This window comes from Alligator sinensis, unplaced genomic scaffold (assembly GCF_000455745.1).
Source record: "Alligator sinensis unplaced genomic scaffold, ASM45574v1 scaffold777_1, whole genome shotgun sequence".
NCBI lineage: Eukaryota > Metazoa > Chordata > Crocodylia > Alligatoridae > Alligator > Alligator sinensis.
In genome coordinates, this window is record NW_005841882.1 from 1,615,541 (window position 1) to 1,632,647 (window position 17,107).

Sequence of the window (17,107 nt, forward strand, 5' to 3'; positions counted from 1 at the left end):
CTTTCCCTAGCATTTCCACTCTTTATAGGAGCAGGGCACCTAAGTGCTCTGCGACAGTAGTGCATAGAATTTCAGCCCCCAAATCACAAAAAATTAATCCAGAATATACATGCTCTACAAGTACTTACATTTTGGACTGCAAAGATCCCTAAGTGTATAATGTTAAGCATCCAGGAAAGCACTCCAGTCTGAACAGTTAGGCACTTGTGTCACACCAAGCTTCTTGAGGATGTAAATATGGTCCCTGACAGACATTCACATTAAGATGTGATGGGATCTAACCTGTGAGCCCAACAATAACACCTCCTCTGGTATGGCAGGATGTGCAGACCTTATTTGCTTGAGCCTGGCCTTCCCTGCTCCAGCCAGATGAAACTGAGATGCCTATAATCAACTGATTGGCACTTGGGTCCCTTGTCCCTGGCCCCAGCCCACAATTAGTTGATTGTCAAAACCCCAGTGCAGGCAAGGGAGGGCATAGGGACTCCAAGAACAAACTGCTGCAGATGCATCCCAGGGTCCCTGTGCATTGGAGATGTCTCAAAACCTCCGTGGGCACATTTATATGTGCTAGTAATGCACAGCAATAAACACTGGTGCATATTGTGCCAGAATTTATTGCTCCTGGGCATAGCATTTACACATCCGCACGGGACTGCCGCACATTGAGCTGCGTTGCAGCAGCCTTGTGTGACAGGGGGCCGTGCCCTGCCGAGCTTGACATTGGTTTGCCCACCTGGCTAGGGCAGTCTGCCCGGTCCCGCCTGTCATGCCTTTGCTGTCACATAAAATCTGATGTTAATTTAAGTGGGAGGCTGCCCTTTCTAAGCCCTCATGCCAAGGGAAAAATACATGGCTCTGACCTCCCCTTTACAGTGTTCCATGCCTCACAGATGGCTTCCAAACAGTTGACACTCACTTAGCCCTCTCCAGGGCCAAACTCTATCTCTTGCTGGGCCTCCTACACATGCCCCATAATTGGGTCTCACTCATGCTGCCCCTTTTACTGGGTCACACTCATTCTCGCTCCACCATGGGCCACATTTACTCTTCCTTACTTTGTATGGCCCTTCAGGTCCCCTTGGCCCTACTCTATACAGCCCTCTAGCCTTCCTCTCTCTCACACTTGGTCCTTCTGACCCCTTGCAGACTATCAGGTCACCTAATTCAGGCCCTACTCTATGACAAGGAATCAGGCCTACTGCCCCCCCTCCCCCCCAACTGGACTGATTTTGACCCCTGGCTTTCTCTGGCCTTGGGCGTCTCAAACTCAGTCTATGGCCCACTCAGGCTTCAGATGTATGTCGACATGCCTGGACCTCTCTCTCAGCCTTCCACTAGGCCTTGCTCTTATCTAGGCCTCCTGCTACCTCTCACACTTACTCAGGCCAATTGCCAAGGGCCTTTGGCCTCAGGCTATCCTGGACCCCATGTTGCCACTCATATGCCCCACTCTCTTAGCTAGTGGGTCTTGGGCCCTTCTAGCCCCTGTGCTGTTGCCCAAGCCTGTTGCTTTTCTGTTAGGGTGTGCTCCCTTAGCTTTTCCCCACCATGGGGTACCCACAAGGCAGCAGGGGCTGAGGCCCCATCCTTGCCTTTCACTGGGGAGGCACAGATGTGGCATTTCCTGGAGACTACCCTGCCACAGGCAGCCCCACCACACCATCCAACCCCAGCAGGGTGTAGTTTCAGGTCTTACCCAGGACCAAGTGCAGGCCTACCTATCCTGGTCTTTCTCCTCCCTTTCTGAGTCCCTTGATGTGTTTCCTGGGCTGCTCACTCCTGTGCACTTTGTTCCAGCCACCACTTTATAACATAACCCTCAGTCACTGGCCCCAACCTTCTCTCAGACCCCTTACAGGACACCTCCCATCAGGTGTCTGAGCTTCAGCTTCTGTCATTCATAGATTTCATAGACGTTAGGACTGGAAGGGACCTCGGAAGATCATTAAGTCCAGCCCCCTGCCCCAGGGGCAGGAATTCAGCTGGGGTCATAGGATTCCAGCAAGATAAACATCCAAATTTCTCTTGAAGGCATTCAAAGTAGGTGCTTGAACCACCTCTGATGGCAGGTTATTGCAGACCTTGGGGGCTCGGACAGTGAAGAAATTCTTCCTTATGTGCAGCCTCAAATGGTCTTGCAGGAGTTTATAACCATTCAACCTTGTCATCCCTTTGGGTGCTCTGGTGAACAATCATTCCCCCAGATCTTGGTGAACACCCCTGATAAACTTATAGGTGGCCATCAGATCATTCCTGAACCTGTGGTTTTCCAGGCTAAAGAGTCCCATGGCTCTCAGCCTGTCACCGTAAGGTCCATTTTCCTGACCTCTAATCATACATGTGGCTCTTCTCTGGACTCTCTCAAGCTTCTCCACATCCTTTTTGAATTGAGAAGCCCAAAACTGGACACAGTACTCCAGCTGTGACCTCACCAAGGCCAAGTACAATGGGAGAATGAAGTCCTGGGATTTGCTTGAGAAGCATCTATGGATGCAAGCCAGCATTTTGCTTGCTTTACTAGACACAGCATCACATTGAAGGCTCATGTTCATCTTGTGGTCAATTGTGACCCCCAAGTCCTTTTCATCCGTAGTGGTAGCCAGCGTAGCACTGCCGAGCCTATAAGGATGCTGCAGGTTTTTCTTCCCAAGGTGGAGAACCTTCCATTTTTTGGTGTTAAACACCATCAGGTTCTTGTCTGCCTATTTCCTGAGCCTGTCAAGGTCAGCCTGGATCACTCTCCTGTCCTCAGGTGTGGATGCTTTACCCCAAAGTTTGGTATCGTCGACAAACTTGGCCAATCCCCTTCTGACTCCAGTGTCCACATCATTAATGAAGATGTTGAACAAAACATCCAAAGACAGAGCCGTGAGGGACCCCACTGTTCACAGGGCACCATGACAATTGACTTCTGTCAACTACCACCCTCTGGGTCTGACCACGGAGCCAATTCCCCAGCCAGAGGATCGTGGTGGACCCGAGGCCAGAGTTGGCCATTTTTGCCAAGAGGTGATCATGGGATATCAGATCAAAGGCTTTTTTAAAGTCAAGATATACGACATCAATCTCCTCTCCCTTGTCCAGGTGATAGGTCATCTGGTCATAAAAGGAGATAAGATTGGTCAAGCAAGACCTACCCACAACAAACCCATGCTGCTATCCCTCAGGATGTTGCCATCAGCCTGTCCATTAAGAATGGCTTCTTTGATAATCTTTTCTAGACCTTCCCTGGGATAGAGGTCAGGCTGATGGGCCTGTCATTTGCCAGATCCACTTTCCTCCCTTTGTTGAAGATAGGCAGCACATTGGCCTTCTTCCAATCTTTGGGCACTTCATCAGAGAACCAAGAGTTCTTGAAGATCCAGGCCAGGGGCTGAGCTCTGATGCTAGCCAGTTCCTTGAGTACCCTGGGGTGCAGATTGTCAGGGCCGGCTGACTTGAAGGTGTCCAGGCTGTCAAGGTGTTCCTTTATGAGGTCAGCATTGATGGAGGGGAAGGAATCTCCCTCACCTGGGCCTCCCTGTCCCATAATGGGCAGGGGCATCCCATGGGACTGGTGAAAGACTGATGCAAAATACCCATGTAGTAGGTTGACTTTTTCCTGGGCGTCAGTCATCAGTTGTCCCATCTGGTTTAGCAGGGGTCCAATGTTGCCCCTGCTTTTCATCCAGCTCCCCACATATCTTAAAAAGGACTTTTTATTATCCTTGATACTAGTAGCCAGTTGGAGTTCCATCGCAGCCTTGGCTTTCCTGGTTTGCTCCCTGCAGGTCTGGACCACTGCAGAATACTCCTCCTTGGAGGTGGACTCCATCCTCCATCCTTTGTAGGTCTTCCTTTTAAGACGCAGGAGGTCCGCCAGTTCCCTGGAGAGCCAAGGGGGCTGCTGTGCCCTTTTGCTGCCTTTCCTCCGAGATGGAATAGCATTAGCTTGTGCAGCTAGGATCGCTCCCTTGAGGAGCAACCACTCTTCCTGAACTCCTCTCTCCTTTGGTTTGTGGTCCCTTAGGGCATCCCTGACAAGCCTCCTGAGCTTGTCAAAGTCAGCTTTCCTGAAGTCGAGGACTTCTGCTTTGCTGACTGACTTGCCAGGTTCACAGCAGATGGTGAAGGTGATCAGCTCATGGTCGCTGTCACCCAACTTCCCTTTGATCATTAGGTTGCTGATTAGGTCGTCCCCGGTTGCCAGTACCAAGTCGAGCAGTGCTTTACCTCTTGTTGGCCCGTAGATCTCCTGTATCAGATAGAGGTCATCCATGCACGAGAGCAAGCTTTGCAACCACTCAGATTTGTCTGAGCACTCTTCCCACAAGATGTCTGGGTAGTTGAAGTCTCCCGTGAAAACCATAGACTGGGAGCATGTGGCCTCAGCCAATTCCCTGGTGAACTCCTGGTCAAGCTCTTGACTTTGGGTGGGAGGTCTGTAGTAGACTCCCAACCATTGTGTCCCCTGTGCCGTGTTCCCCATGGATTTTGACCCAGAGGGTCTCCAATCATTCACCCTGGTCACCAATGTTGGCTTGCAGGGACACGTAGCTCTACTTGACATAGAGAGCTACACCCCTTCCCCTTTTGTCCACTTGATCTCTCCTGTACAGGGTACAGACAGAGGAAAGTGGACCAGGTGACATAGAACTAGCCCCACGACTATCGGAAGAGAGAGGCCAGGCTGCGGAGCTAGTCAGCGACTATGAAGATGTGTTCCAGGAAACTCCTGGGGAAGCTCAGGGTGTGGTACACTGGATAAAACTCCTCTGGGCCAGGTGATCCGTGAGAACTGGAGATGGATTCCACAGTGACTGCAAAGCCAGATAAGAACAGAGATTGCAATGATGCTGGAGAGAGGCATCATATGTGAGTCCCGCAGTGACTGGCAGAGCCCCATCATAGCAGTACCTAAGCCCAATGGAAAAATTCATCTCTGTATCAACTTCTGGAAGGTAAACGCAGTAGCTAAGTTTGATGCCTATCCGATGCTGAGAGTAGATGAACTGGTAGAAAACATTGGGTAAGTTCGCTACGTCTCCACTTTAGACTTGACAAAAGGTTACTGGCAGGTCCCAGTAGCACCCAAAGATCAAGAAAAGACAGTATTCACCACCCCTTGGGGTCTCTTCCAGGTCCGACGCATGCCATTCAGATTACATGGAACTGCGGCTACATTTCAGCATCTAATGGACAGTTTTGGCTCCCCATGGGGGTTACACCATGGCTTACATAGACGACATTATTATATACACTGAGAACTGGGCTGAACACCTCACCATGCTAAGAGCAGTAGTGCAAGACTTGAGAAGGGCCGGGCTGACAGCCAACCTGAAGAAATGTACAATAGGAAAAAAAGAAATGCAATACCTGGGGTTGAAGAAACACAATACTTGGGGTTCCTAGTAGGAAGTGGAAAAGTGAGACCATTGTTAAGCAAGGTGGAGGCCCTGCAAAAGTATCAAGCTCCTCATAATAAGAAACAAGTGAGGGCTTTTTTGGGGCTAGCTAATTATTACAGAAAATTTGTACCCCACTTTGCAGATTTAGTAGTGCCTTTGACAGAGACGATAAAGGTGGGGGCTCCTACCAAGGTGAGATGGATGCCGGATGCAGAAAAGGCATTCTGAGTGTTGAAGGGCGCTCTATGCTTGCAACCTCTACTATATACACCAGACTTTAATAAACCTTTCCTGGTGCAGACCGATGCATCAAAAGTGGCTATTGGAGTGGTGCTGGTTCAGAGAGATGGAGAAGAACAGCACCCTATAGCCTACGTAAGTAGGAAATTACACTCACTGGAATGGAATTACGCCACGATAGAGAAAGAGTATTTGGCGATTAAGTGGGCTGTTGAAACACTCCGATACTATCTGCTAGGATGGTGGTTCACGCTGATCACCGATCACGCACCCCTACGCTGGTTACAGAGCATGAAGACCAACAATGCTAGGCTTGTGAGATGGGCCCTTGGTCTGCAACCATATTGTTTTGAGGTAAAACATCACCCTGGAACCCAAAATATAAATGCCGATTTCTTCTCGAGACAATACGAGGAAGAAGAGGGGTTAGGAGAAACAGAAGGACCCCAGACAAGAGAGAAGAGAGGGGGGTGTGTAACAGGGAACCCTAAGCCTGTTACTAGGAGGCGGGATGGCCCCTCTAAGTTCAGAACCTTCCAGTCATGGCTGGCCGGTCAAGTAGGGGCCAAGGCTTAAGCCCTGCCAGCTGGCCAGGTGACAGGAGGAGGAAGGTCAAGACCTTATAAATGGCAAGTGGAGAAGGACAGATGGGTGGCAGAGAGGTGGACTTCCAATGGTTATGATACTGCACCTGCCGTCTCGGTCAGAAGAATACACCATGCCCGGGGCTGTAGAGAAAAGACAGGCCTAAGTGGCACCCTACCAAGGCTGGCTAATGTGGGGGGGACTACCTGTGGTGGGGTAACTCCCAGCAAATCCCACATGGTGCAACCTTGGGGAAAAGGCAAGTAGGAGGCTCCTGAAAACCTCCACCTCCTGTTCCTGAGTTGCCAGGTGACCGAAGAAAGGCCAAGAGAAGCCCAGGATGGATGTGAGACCCGAAAATGTGAGGACCCATTCAGGTGAGTGAGGGTTTTAAGGGGGAAGGTGTGTCACAGGGAGCTTTAGGTGCCCGGCTCCTATAAAGGGTGGAAACTGCTAGAGAAAGAGTCCTAGCAGTGAGTAGGTAGCCCCAGCTGTGGGTTACCAGGGCAACCAGGGTGAGCTAGCGGCCCACACCTGCCAGTGGTCAGCTGACAGGAAGGGGCAGGACCTGGCTCACATATAAGTCCCAGGCCTGAGGCTAGGATGGGCAGTTTCTTGCTAGCCACCAAGGGGGAAGGACCTCTCCCAGAGCAACCAAAGGGGAGGGCCTGTCCACAGGAACTGCTTCTGTCACTGTTGAGGGATGGAGTATTCCCCGGTAGGGTGAATGATGTGATAGCTGGGCGGGTTGGATTTTATGTTATGGCCCAGGGGCTTGTGGTTTTTTTTGTTTGCTGTTTAAGACCAGTGGCTTGGGTGAGGCTATTAGGGAATGGAGGAGGCATCATAGGGGATCCATGGCAGTGTGGGGACCCCGGCACCAGAGTGGGTGCAGCATTTGGGGTGCACCGACCCTGGTGCCAGAGAGGGCACAGAGCGGGACAAGGGCCGTGGACAGCCTGAGCACCAGTGAGAGCACAGTGCGAGACAGGACTGCGGAGAGCCTGAGCACCAGTCAGGGGCAGTGTGAGACAGGGCCACAGAGGGCCCAGGGAGGACAAGGGGGCCGGATTATAACAAGGCCCAGACCAAACAATGTCAGTACCATCGGCAAAGCTTGGGCTGCGGTGTAGGGGGAGGAAAAGAAGCCGCAGATAGCACCTCCTGGCATCAGGGCAGGAAATGGGTAGCTTCCCACTTAATTACATATATTAATCAATTAACAATGAGTCGTGGCAGACGAGAAGGTGGGCTGTTGGTCCATAACAGGTGGGCGGGGTCACCTCTAGATGGACCCCAAAGAGGCGTGCCTCTTACAGAAGGTATGTGTAGCTGGAAGAGAACAAACTAGAAGGATCTGGCTCTGGTTTTGTGACATGGATACTGCTCTGAAAAGGAGGTTGCCCTGAGTTCTGTCCCATTATTTTCCATGTTGTCCATTTAGTTGAAGTGTAGCAAAATAAGATTTGGTCCTACATGTCCTCGCGACTCCCACTTGAAAAAAACACCAAGTGTCCCCAGGTAGCAGAAAAGGAAGCAGATTATAGAATAAAAAACTGACAGCACATCTTGAAGAACTACTTTTATGATCATACCTGTTTCTTTTTGTCTACATTATTTATATTAGTATTCCACTCTTGGAAATTCACAAGTAATAACTAAACGTATGGGATGCAGGTGTTTGTAGTTTTCTAAAACAAAGATTTTGGCTAGGGAGAGGAGTTACATATAAATCAGTTTAAGTGATCAGAAACCAATTTAAACCTGTGTGGCAGAGCACAGGTTGTGCATGCCACTTTAAGAGTTTTCAGACAGATTTTGAGTAGCCAGCAGGTGTGGTTTGGCCCAATTAGATGGTCACATGACTGAAAGGGGTCCACTGGATTGGAGGAGAGCTGGGCAGCCTCAGTATAAGCCAAGGCCCTAGGAGCAGAGCTGGCAGTTACATCTAGGGAGCCAGACAAGCAACAACACTCTGCGAGCAGACTGCAGCTCCCAGAACACCTGGAGATTAGAGTAGGAACTATGGGGATGGAAGAGGTTCCTAGTCCTGGGGCATGACCTGAAACTACACTCTGCCAGCGTTGTATGGTGTGGTGGGGCAGTCTCCAGGAAATGCCACAGCTGTGCCTCCCCCGTGAAAGGCAAGGGTGGGGCACTGGAAAGCTTCAGCCCCTGCTGATTTGTGGATACCCTGTGGAGGGGAAAGGCTAGGGGAGCACACCCCGACAGAAAAGCACAGGGCACAGGCCCACTGAGTGAGGCCTGGGACAGGGCCAAGGGCCACCTAGTAGGACCTGAAGCCCAAGGGGTGTAAGGCCCAGGAGCCCAGTGAGGGGACAGAGTAGAGGCACCACAGAGGGGCATGTGGCCAAGGTACTTCTAAGGACACCTGAGGCCAAGTTTGGGCCAGAGGCAGAGTGCAGCCCAGCAATGGGGCCAGGGGTGGGGTGTGGGGCAGTGGAAGTGATTTTAGATACCATCTGCATGGCATGGGACATGGTGTAGGGTTGGTTCAGAGCTGTGTATTATGCCCTTGGCTTTGGTGAAATAAATGGGCAGGCTCCCACCTATGGACAACTTTTTAGTTCCAACAAAGGCATGGCAGATGAGTCAGGTGCCCTAGACATGTGGGTGGGCCAACAACTGGACTGGCCTCTAGACGGCCCCCTGTCACAACCTGTAACAGAACAGAAGTTCAGTGCATATAAGACGTTTTCAAAATGTCTGAAACCAGTTTAAGAAAAACCTGGTTGGATGTAGTATTAGGTTTAACTGGTTTAGGTCAAGCTGGTTTATGGAACTTCTGTCACAGATCCCTTCCCGATTCAAGTTAATTCACAGTCCCCCAGCATACCAGGATGCTGTACTGTCTGTTCCAGCAGAGCAGTGTCTGCCCCACTCCTCTGCTCTCTAGCTGGAGCAATATCACTGCTCTGGCTGGCAGAGAAGGAAGCGGGGGAACCCTAGCACCAGACCCCAGACAGGGTCTGCCTGGTGGGGTAGAGGAGGGAAGTCCTTTGAGGCTTTTCCCTCTCTCTGGCTGAATGGGGCAGGGGAGGGGGTGGGGGGGGCATGACCAGGCCTCAGCCCAGCTGGCTGAATATGATGGGAATGGGTTTAAACCCCAACCCTGGCCTGCATGGATCACAGGTTGGGTCCACCTGGCAGGGGCAGTGGGGAAGCCCTCCGAGGCTTTTTTGCCCTTCCTGCTCAAGCAGAGACGGGGGGCCATGGTCAGGTCCAGCCTGGGCTGGCTGCCTAAGTATGACAGGGTAGGGGGGGTTAATCCCCAAACCTGATCCACACCAGCCCCAGCCCCTGCCAGATCAGCCTATGGGGCATTGGGGGTAGCCCTCAGAGGCTTCTCCCTCCTCCCCACTTGAGCAGGTGTGGCCAGGCCCCAGTATGACTCAGATGCCTAATTATGATACATGACTCTCCTGGGAGTGATTTAACCTTGGTTAGTCTCAGGTTATTTTTCTCCTGGAGTAGCCATTTTTTGCTCTGAAAGAAAAATCCTGAGCATTCTGTACACTTGTGGTTTCTCCTGGGAAAGCATGACTCTCCCAGGATAAACAAAATGTCTGTACATGGCCCTTGATTTACTACAGATTGCCAAGACAAGGACCCTTTTCAGAGAAGCTAGAGAAGCTGCTTGAGCTCTGGTGGAATGGGCTATAAGTCTTAATGTTGGGTCTAATTTAGATAATTGTAACATAATTTAAGATAAATATGTACCAGATCAGACAAAGTCAATATTCCCTGACTTTATACCCAGTTTTCACAACCTACAAAGAGCAAGGTAAAATCGCTAAAAATATAATCCTAATTAGATAAAAGAACATGATGTGAAGTTAAGCTTTTTTCATTGTTGGAATGTGCTTTGGCAAAGCAAAGAGGTAGGTATATTACTTGATTAAGATAGATATCCAACATTACTTTTGGCAAAAATCTTCAGACAAACAGCATTACCCTTCTCTTATGAAGTACAGTGTATGGAAGTCCTGCCATAAGGACTTGTATTTCTGTTACCTTTATATATCTCTTACTGTACTGCTGCTAGAGAGATGGCCTTGATAAATAAGTGGAAAAAGGAACATATACCAGGAGTGTAGAATTTGGACTATCAATTCTGTCAGCACTTGGTTAAGATGTCTAGAAAGGGGAAGTTCCCCAAGGCCCCTCTGAGATCTAGTTATTGAATACAGGAATATTGTGTAAACCTGAATAGGAGTATGATTAGCTGACTTTGTTGCCTAGCAGCTATCACTGAAATCATAGCCCAGTGGTTCTCAACCTTTTTAGACTCAAAGAACCCCTAGGTAGACTTGAGGCACCCCTTGGAAAAGGCCAGCTCTTAGTTTTCACTCTTTTATGGCTAGAGAAAAATAACAGAGCTGATTTCTGTTGCAAAGAACTCAGAAAGACTATAATTATGGATTTCTATTTGAAATATCTGGTTTTATCTTGTGGATCATGTTTGCTTATCTAATAGTGTTAATATTGTATGTCACTCCATGACAGCTTTAGAAGGATCTTAGCACACCCTGGTTGCGAATCACTGTCATAGACAGTTCTGAACTTCTTAGTGACAAGAAGAATTTCAGAGTAGTAGTGTATGAGCTCTAGTCACAGGTGATTGATATTCTTGGGCCCAGATAATGAATCACTTCTATTCATGTAAATATATAGATTCTTGATGTCTGAAAAGCAAATCCTCTCAAGTACTGTCAACCTGCTAGCATCATGTCGTTAACCACAAAGATGATGGATTGGGATACAGAAATTGGATCTATTTTTCTTTCTTGGAAATGATATCTGATCAAAGCAGTAAGCAGGTCAGAGGTCAGGTTGACAAATTGATCAAGTCTGAATACCAAAACTAGCATTGAACATTCTGGTATCAGTATGCATAGGTTCCCTGAATTCTGACTGAACTTCCAGATCATTATCTTTAATGGGAAATGTGTATATGTTATCCCTAGAATCCAGGGAATTCATAACATATTAAGTAGTGATCACAGACTTGTAACTCTTCTGGAACAGAACAAGTCCATGAATGTTATCCCTACTTTTAAAAATATTTTCTTTAGGATGGTGTTTTTTACTGATAATTTATGGTAATTTGCAAACTGCCTGTGTAACAGGGAACCCTAGCCCTGTTACTAGAAGACAGGTCGGCCCCTTTAAGGCCAGCACTTTCTGGGTACCGCATGCCGGTAAGGCAGGGGTTAAAAGCTGAGCCTGGCCAGCTAGTCAGGTGACCAGAAGGGGGCAGGCCAGGACTACAAAAACCCTGGGCTGAATGGCAGTAGGGGCCAGCAGCCAAAGGGGAAGGAATGTGTCCCAGAGCTCCATGGAGAGGCTTGGTGAGTGGTCCAAAGGCTGGAGGAGGGGAATTATGGAGGACCCCTGAGAGATGGCAGCAACCCCAGAAGAAGGACTGTAGCTGATGGTGGGGAGACAAAGCATGAACCCTTGCGTAAATGTAAGCTAGCATGCTGCCTTCTTTAATCACATTTTCTCTTGGTAGCAGTTATTGCCCATGGACAGGACTGTTCATATTTTTTTTGTTACTGAATAACACCGGTGGTTTGGGGAAGGAGGTCTCATTGGAACCCCACTACAGCATGGGGACCCAGCGCCAGTGTGGGCACAGGACTTGGGGTGCACTGACCCCAGTGCCAGATAAGGTGCAGTATTCGGGGTACATAGGCCCTGGTGCCAGTGTGGGCACAGGATTTTAGGGTGTACAGACCCCGGTGCCAGAGGGTGTGATCCTAAAAGGCCAGGGTGGTCTGGTGCACCTGAGGTGTGATTTTGGTGGTTTTTTTGGACTGGGACAGTGTGAGTTCAAGCCGTTCCCTGGCCTTAAACTTGCAACCCCCTGGCTGTGGCACCAGTGGCCAGGCCTCTAGGCCAGGCTCGAGATTGGAGCAGAAAGGAGGGCCATGAGCCTGGGCCACGAGCCTCAAGACAAGGGAAAAAAGGTTAGTGCCTCGGAGTCAAACCCTGTTTGGTGGGTTTAGACAGGGAGGCCTAGCTAGAGAAAGACAGGGGTCAAGGTCCATGGAGGTGGAAGACCCCAACATACGAAATACAATAGGCAGTCTCCTGCTTACAAGAACATCAATATAATAATTTCCATCAAGACGTGGCAGATGAGTAGAGAGCAGGACACAAGAACCTTAAAGGGGACTTCAAGGGCATCCCACGTAAGGCACGGATAACAGGGAAGATGGCATTGGGGAGGGTGACCTGTTACAGCCTGGAAAGACTGTTTGCCATAACATTTTTTTAAAACATAGGTCCCTGGCAGACCTGACACTTAAGACATGATTAACCTTAAATAGTAATCTGGACACATGTTTCGGTGTGGCTGATTTCCATGGCACTGTAAATTGAACATGTGGTAGGGTCCCTGCCAGGCAGTTTGATGCTGGCTGCATGGCAGAGCTTGGTTGACAGCTCCCTCATGTTGGCAGGCTGACAGTTGTGTGATGAAGCCCTGCCTGAGGCTGTACCTTGCTGTTTTCAGGATGACAGTTGGTCATCCTGCTTGCATGGCATGATGCAAACCAGATATATCCTGCTTGCATGGGACGCACAATTTTGGCATTGGGGATCAGATCCCAATGGGGATCAGATCCCAAATGATGCATTATCACTTGCCTGTGAAGAAGGATCCCTATGAGCTCACCTAAGATCCCAGTCAAGTTGAAAGTTGCGTGACCACAGACAGTTTGAGCTCATTTGGGTGCCCAAACAACTGGGTGCCTAAGCTGGTAGGAGACTCTGGTGGGGTCCCAGGGCTGAAACTGACAATCAACTGATTGTCGGTCTCAGCTCTGGGAGCACACCAAAGCCAGTTGGAGACTCCAGAGCAGTCCCAAGGTTGAGACCAACAATCGGCTGCACCCCTATATCTAGATATTGGAGAATATTGCATGTTCAAATCCCAACCTCTCTTTTGGCTTTAGATGATTGAGGATGGTTTTTCCAATTCTAAGATTTATCAAGAACTAGGTATACAAGGAAGAGAGTAAATTATACACTATTCAATAAGCTCTTAGGTGGGAACCATACAGACACAGACTGTGGATGAAGTCTTCAAAGGACTAGGCTGGTCAAAGAAATCCAAATTTAAATTATGGGGTGCCCACACAGTAAAAGTGGAATGCACAAGAACTAAACTTAAAATATTTTTAATCTGATCTTTAAAGAGTTCTGATTTACAATAATTATTTTTTAATAAAGCAAAAGAATAAAAAATATTAACTCAACACTTAAAAAAAAAAAGACCACAGCAGTTTTGTGGGGCATATAATTCAGTAGTCACCAAAATCTAAAGAACTTGGTCATTATACTTTTCCTGCTTCAGAGCACTTTAAAAAAATATTGTTTGCCTTAGTTTTGCTGGTTGCTTAAGGCATTAGTTTAGAAGTTGCTATTCACAATTACATTCCATTTAAATTTGCTGTATCCCATTTCCAGCAATACCTAATACTAACAAAAGTGAAATTTAAGGGACAATTATATTATAGTTCAGTGAAATTCAACATAGTGTGTATTACCTTCTCCAACCAGTCACACTACTACAGTTTCTAATTTTAACTAGTATTACTATTTACTGTAAAGAGTATGAAAAAAGAACTGAAAGGAGATAAGATAGTTTACACAATTTTGTTTAAAGCTGCTGATGATAATGAGATAAAAACAAACAAGCCAAACTCTGGTTTTCCTGTCAAAACATGAAAGAAACAAATTCCTTATGTATTCATTGAGTTAATATTTAATTGGTGAGTTGGAAACAAGATTTTAACATGCATTGTGCAGCAGACGGACAACACAAGTAAGGTTGCAACAACAGACAATTAGCGTGCATATAACCCTTTCTATCTTAAAAGCTCTTTACAAATATTCATTAATGCGATCACAAAATGTTAAAAAACATAGTTTAGACTTACCCACGTTTAATCTGCCTGTGACTTCTCCATTAGAATTGCGAGCATTCACAGTCACATTATGAGTAGACTGGAGAAGCAGGGATGAGTCCTATAGTATAGTGAAAGATTTATAGATTAAGCAGAACAAATGGCATTTTCAACCCTTTTTTAAAATTTATTTTAACTCTGTAATTAGAGGAGCCTTTGCAGTTACAAAACTAATCAAATTATGGACTTACGATGAAAGGATTAATTTAGCCCCATGTTTCTGAATAAATTTTGTATTTAGTTCTCACATATAGCTTACAGATATAGAAAAAGTACTAATTATTTGTACTGGTGTTCAGCATTTTTTAGTTGCACATATGGATCAAAATTAAAACTCTAGATTTTAAATTCTAGATGGCCTATGAATATATGCTAGGTAAGAAAGACACAAGGCCATCTTTGGAGTTTTTGTACTGGAGTTGTAGTTAAGGCATAGGATCATAGGAAATTAGGGCTGGAAGGAACATTATGAGGTTATCTAGTCCACACCCCAGATCAAGTCAGAATCATCCCTGACTAAACCGGCCCGGCCAAGCATCTGTCTAAGCAGTTCTTGAAAATTTCCAAGGATGAACAGTCCACAGTTTCTCTAAGTAGCCTGTTCCAATGCTTGGCCACCCTCACAGTGAGAAAGTTCCTTCTAATCTTCAACCTAAATTTCCCCTGCTGCAGCTTGAGGCCATTGCTTCTAGTCCTATCACCTACAGCTACAGAGAAAAGCCCATATCCATCCTCTCTGTAATCATCCTTCAGGTATTTGAAGACTGTTATTAAATCCACCCTCCCTCTCACACTTCGTCTTCTATTCTCTAGACTGAATAACCCTAGTTCTTTCAGTCTTTCCTTGTGAGTCTTGATTCCCAGGAACCTAACCATTTTTGTTGCTCTATGCCATACTCTTTCCAAACTGTCCATATCCTTCTTGAAGAGTGGGGCTCAAAACTCAACACAATCACTTTGCAAGTGCCATTTCTGTTAATACACTGTAGTATGTTGTTGGCTTTTTTTTGCAACGAGAGCACAATGTTGGCTCATCTTTAGTTTATGGTCCACTGTAATCCCTAAATCCTTCTTTGCAGCACTGTAGCCTTGCCAGTTATTCCCCAGTCTGTATTTGTGCATACAATTATTCTGTCCTAAGTGCAGGACTTTGCAATTGTCCATGTTGATTGATTGCAGACCACTTGTCCATTCTATCCAGATCATTTTGGATCCTAGTCCAACTCTCCAAAGTCCACCTAACTCAGCGTCATCCACAAATTTTGTAACTCAAACCCATCTTCCAAATCATTAAATATGATAAAATTAAAGGGACTAAAAAATACCAGACCCAGGACAGACCCCTGGGGAACCCCATTTAATACTTCCTCCCAACTAGAAATTGAGCCATTGTTGACTACTCATTGAGTATGATGATCCAACCAGTTATGCATCCATTTACAGTATGTTTGAGTCTGGATTTTCTTAGCTTGTTAATGAGAAATCAATAGCAGTGTCAAAAAACTTGCTATTGTCAAGGTGTATCAAATCTACCTATCTACAGAGCCTGACACCTTATCATAGAAGGAAACTTGTATAGGCTTATAATAGACTCCAGAAAAGATGCACAGTCAGTGTATATATTCTTAGTAGAGTTCATTTGGTAAGAGAAGCTGCTAGGAGATAAGAGGAAGAAAGCTGTTAAAGTAGGAAAGTCAGATGCTGTGCTGGCTATGAATAGTCCAGTTTTCAACAGACAAACTTAAAAAAAGAAATTATAACAAAGAAATAAATGTAAGATAGTGTATTCTGAAATGGTACCCAAGAGATGAATCCATAGGCAAGTAATCTTTTAAATAGTTAAAAAACACTTTAAAAACATGAAGAATTATAATTTGATTATCTGCTGAGTCAGATCCTTTTTTTACGCCCTTAATTTATGCCAGTTACTGATGACCACAATTGGCCCTTCAACAGTTAGACAAGTATTAGTCACTGTCATACCACTCTTTTTTTTTTTTTCAGCCATGTTCCCTCAATTGAAAAACTGAAGGTGCACGGTAGAGGAACTCCAATGATAAGTCAACATTTTCACTCTAAGCCTCATTCATCTAAGAAGACTGTGAGTAAAACTGTCCTAGACAGCCATCCTGATGGTCTAGTTAAATTCTCATGTGACAGAGATACAATATTAATATGAAAACCAAAAATGCCATTTGCCATGTACTTGGGAGAGCCACACTACAGACTATTCTTTACCAATAAGCTGATAAAGATAGGTATTCATTTCAAGCTGATAAGACAATTCAGCCATTTTGTTTTTGATCTCCTTGGGGAGTGCTTTATTTTTTTAGAAGTCCTTTTGATTGATAGTAATACTTATAAAGTATAATATTACTGTATAAACTGAAATGGCACATCTAACCCTGAAGAAGATTCTGTTTTATCTAGTGTGTAGATAACAAAAAGTGGTTCATAACAAATTCATGTCTAAATAATTTAAGATCTGTTCAAAGCCCCTTTCTTCTTCTAAATTAACTTATGCGTTAATAAAACCCCTTCATTCCACTTCTAGATACACAAGCAGTTTCAATCATCTCATATTTTTAACTCAATCTGCTTGAGAAATGTATCCTGTCTCCTTGCTCAAGTATGTGTTTTTCCCCTATGCTCTGAACTCAAAGCAAAAGAAAAAAATGTATACTTCTGTGATGACTGTAGGTGTTGTAGGGCTTGCTGCCACTGCCCTGAGCTCATTTTCCTACAGGAGGTGACAGAGTGGACCTCGGCTTCAGATCACCTGGTCTGCCAGGAAGTTGGTCTTTATGTTTCTTGCCTGCCATGACTTTGATATTATATTGCTAGGAGGCAATGTCCAAGGTGATCCTACCCGATCTCAATCCCTGTTTTCTTCTG

At 46.3% G+C, this 17,107-nt stretch overlaps 1 protein-coding gene across 2 annotated transcripts in view; it reads right to left on the minus strand.

The window, feature by feature from the left end:
* SGCG (sarcoglycan gamma) overlaps nucleotides 1-17,107 on the minus strand; it is a 225,619-nt gene that overhangs the window by 134,673 nt on the left and 73,839 nt on the right. For both annotated transcript variants that reach the window (XM_006017618.3, XM_025196621.1), the window contains exon 4: nucleotides 14,186-14,273. In XM_006017618.3, the coding sequence (XP_006017680.1) occupies nucleotides 14,186-14,273 (88 nt within the window). The remainder of the gene's footprint in view (nucleotides 1-14,185; nucleotides 14,274-17,107) is intronic.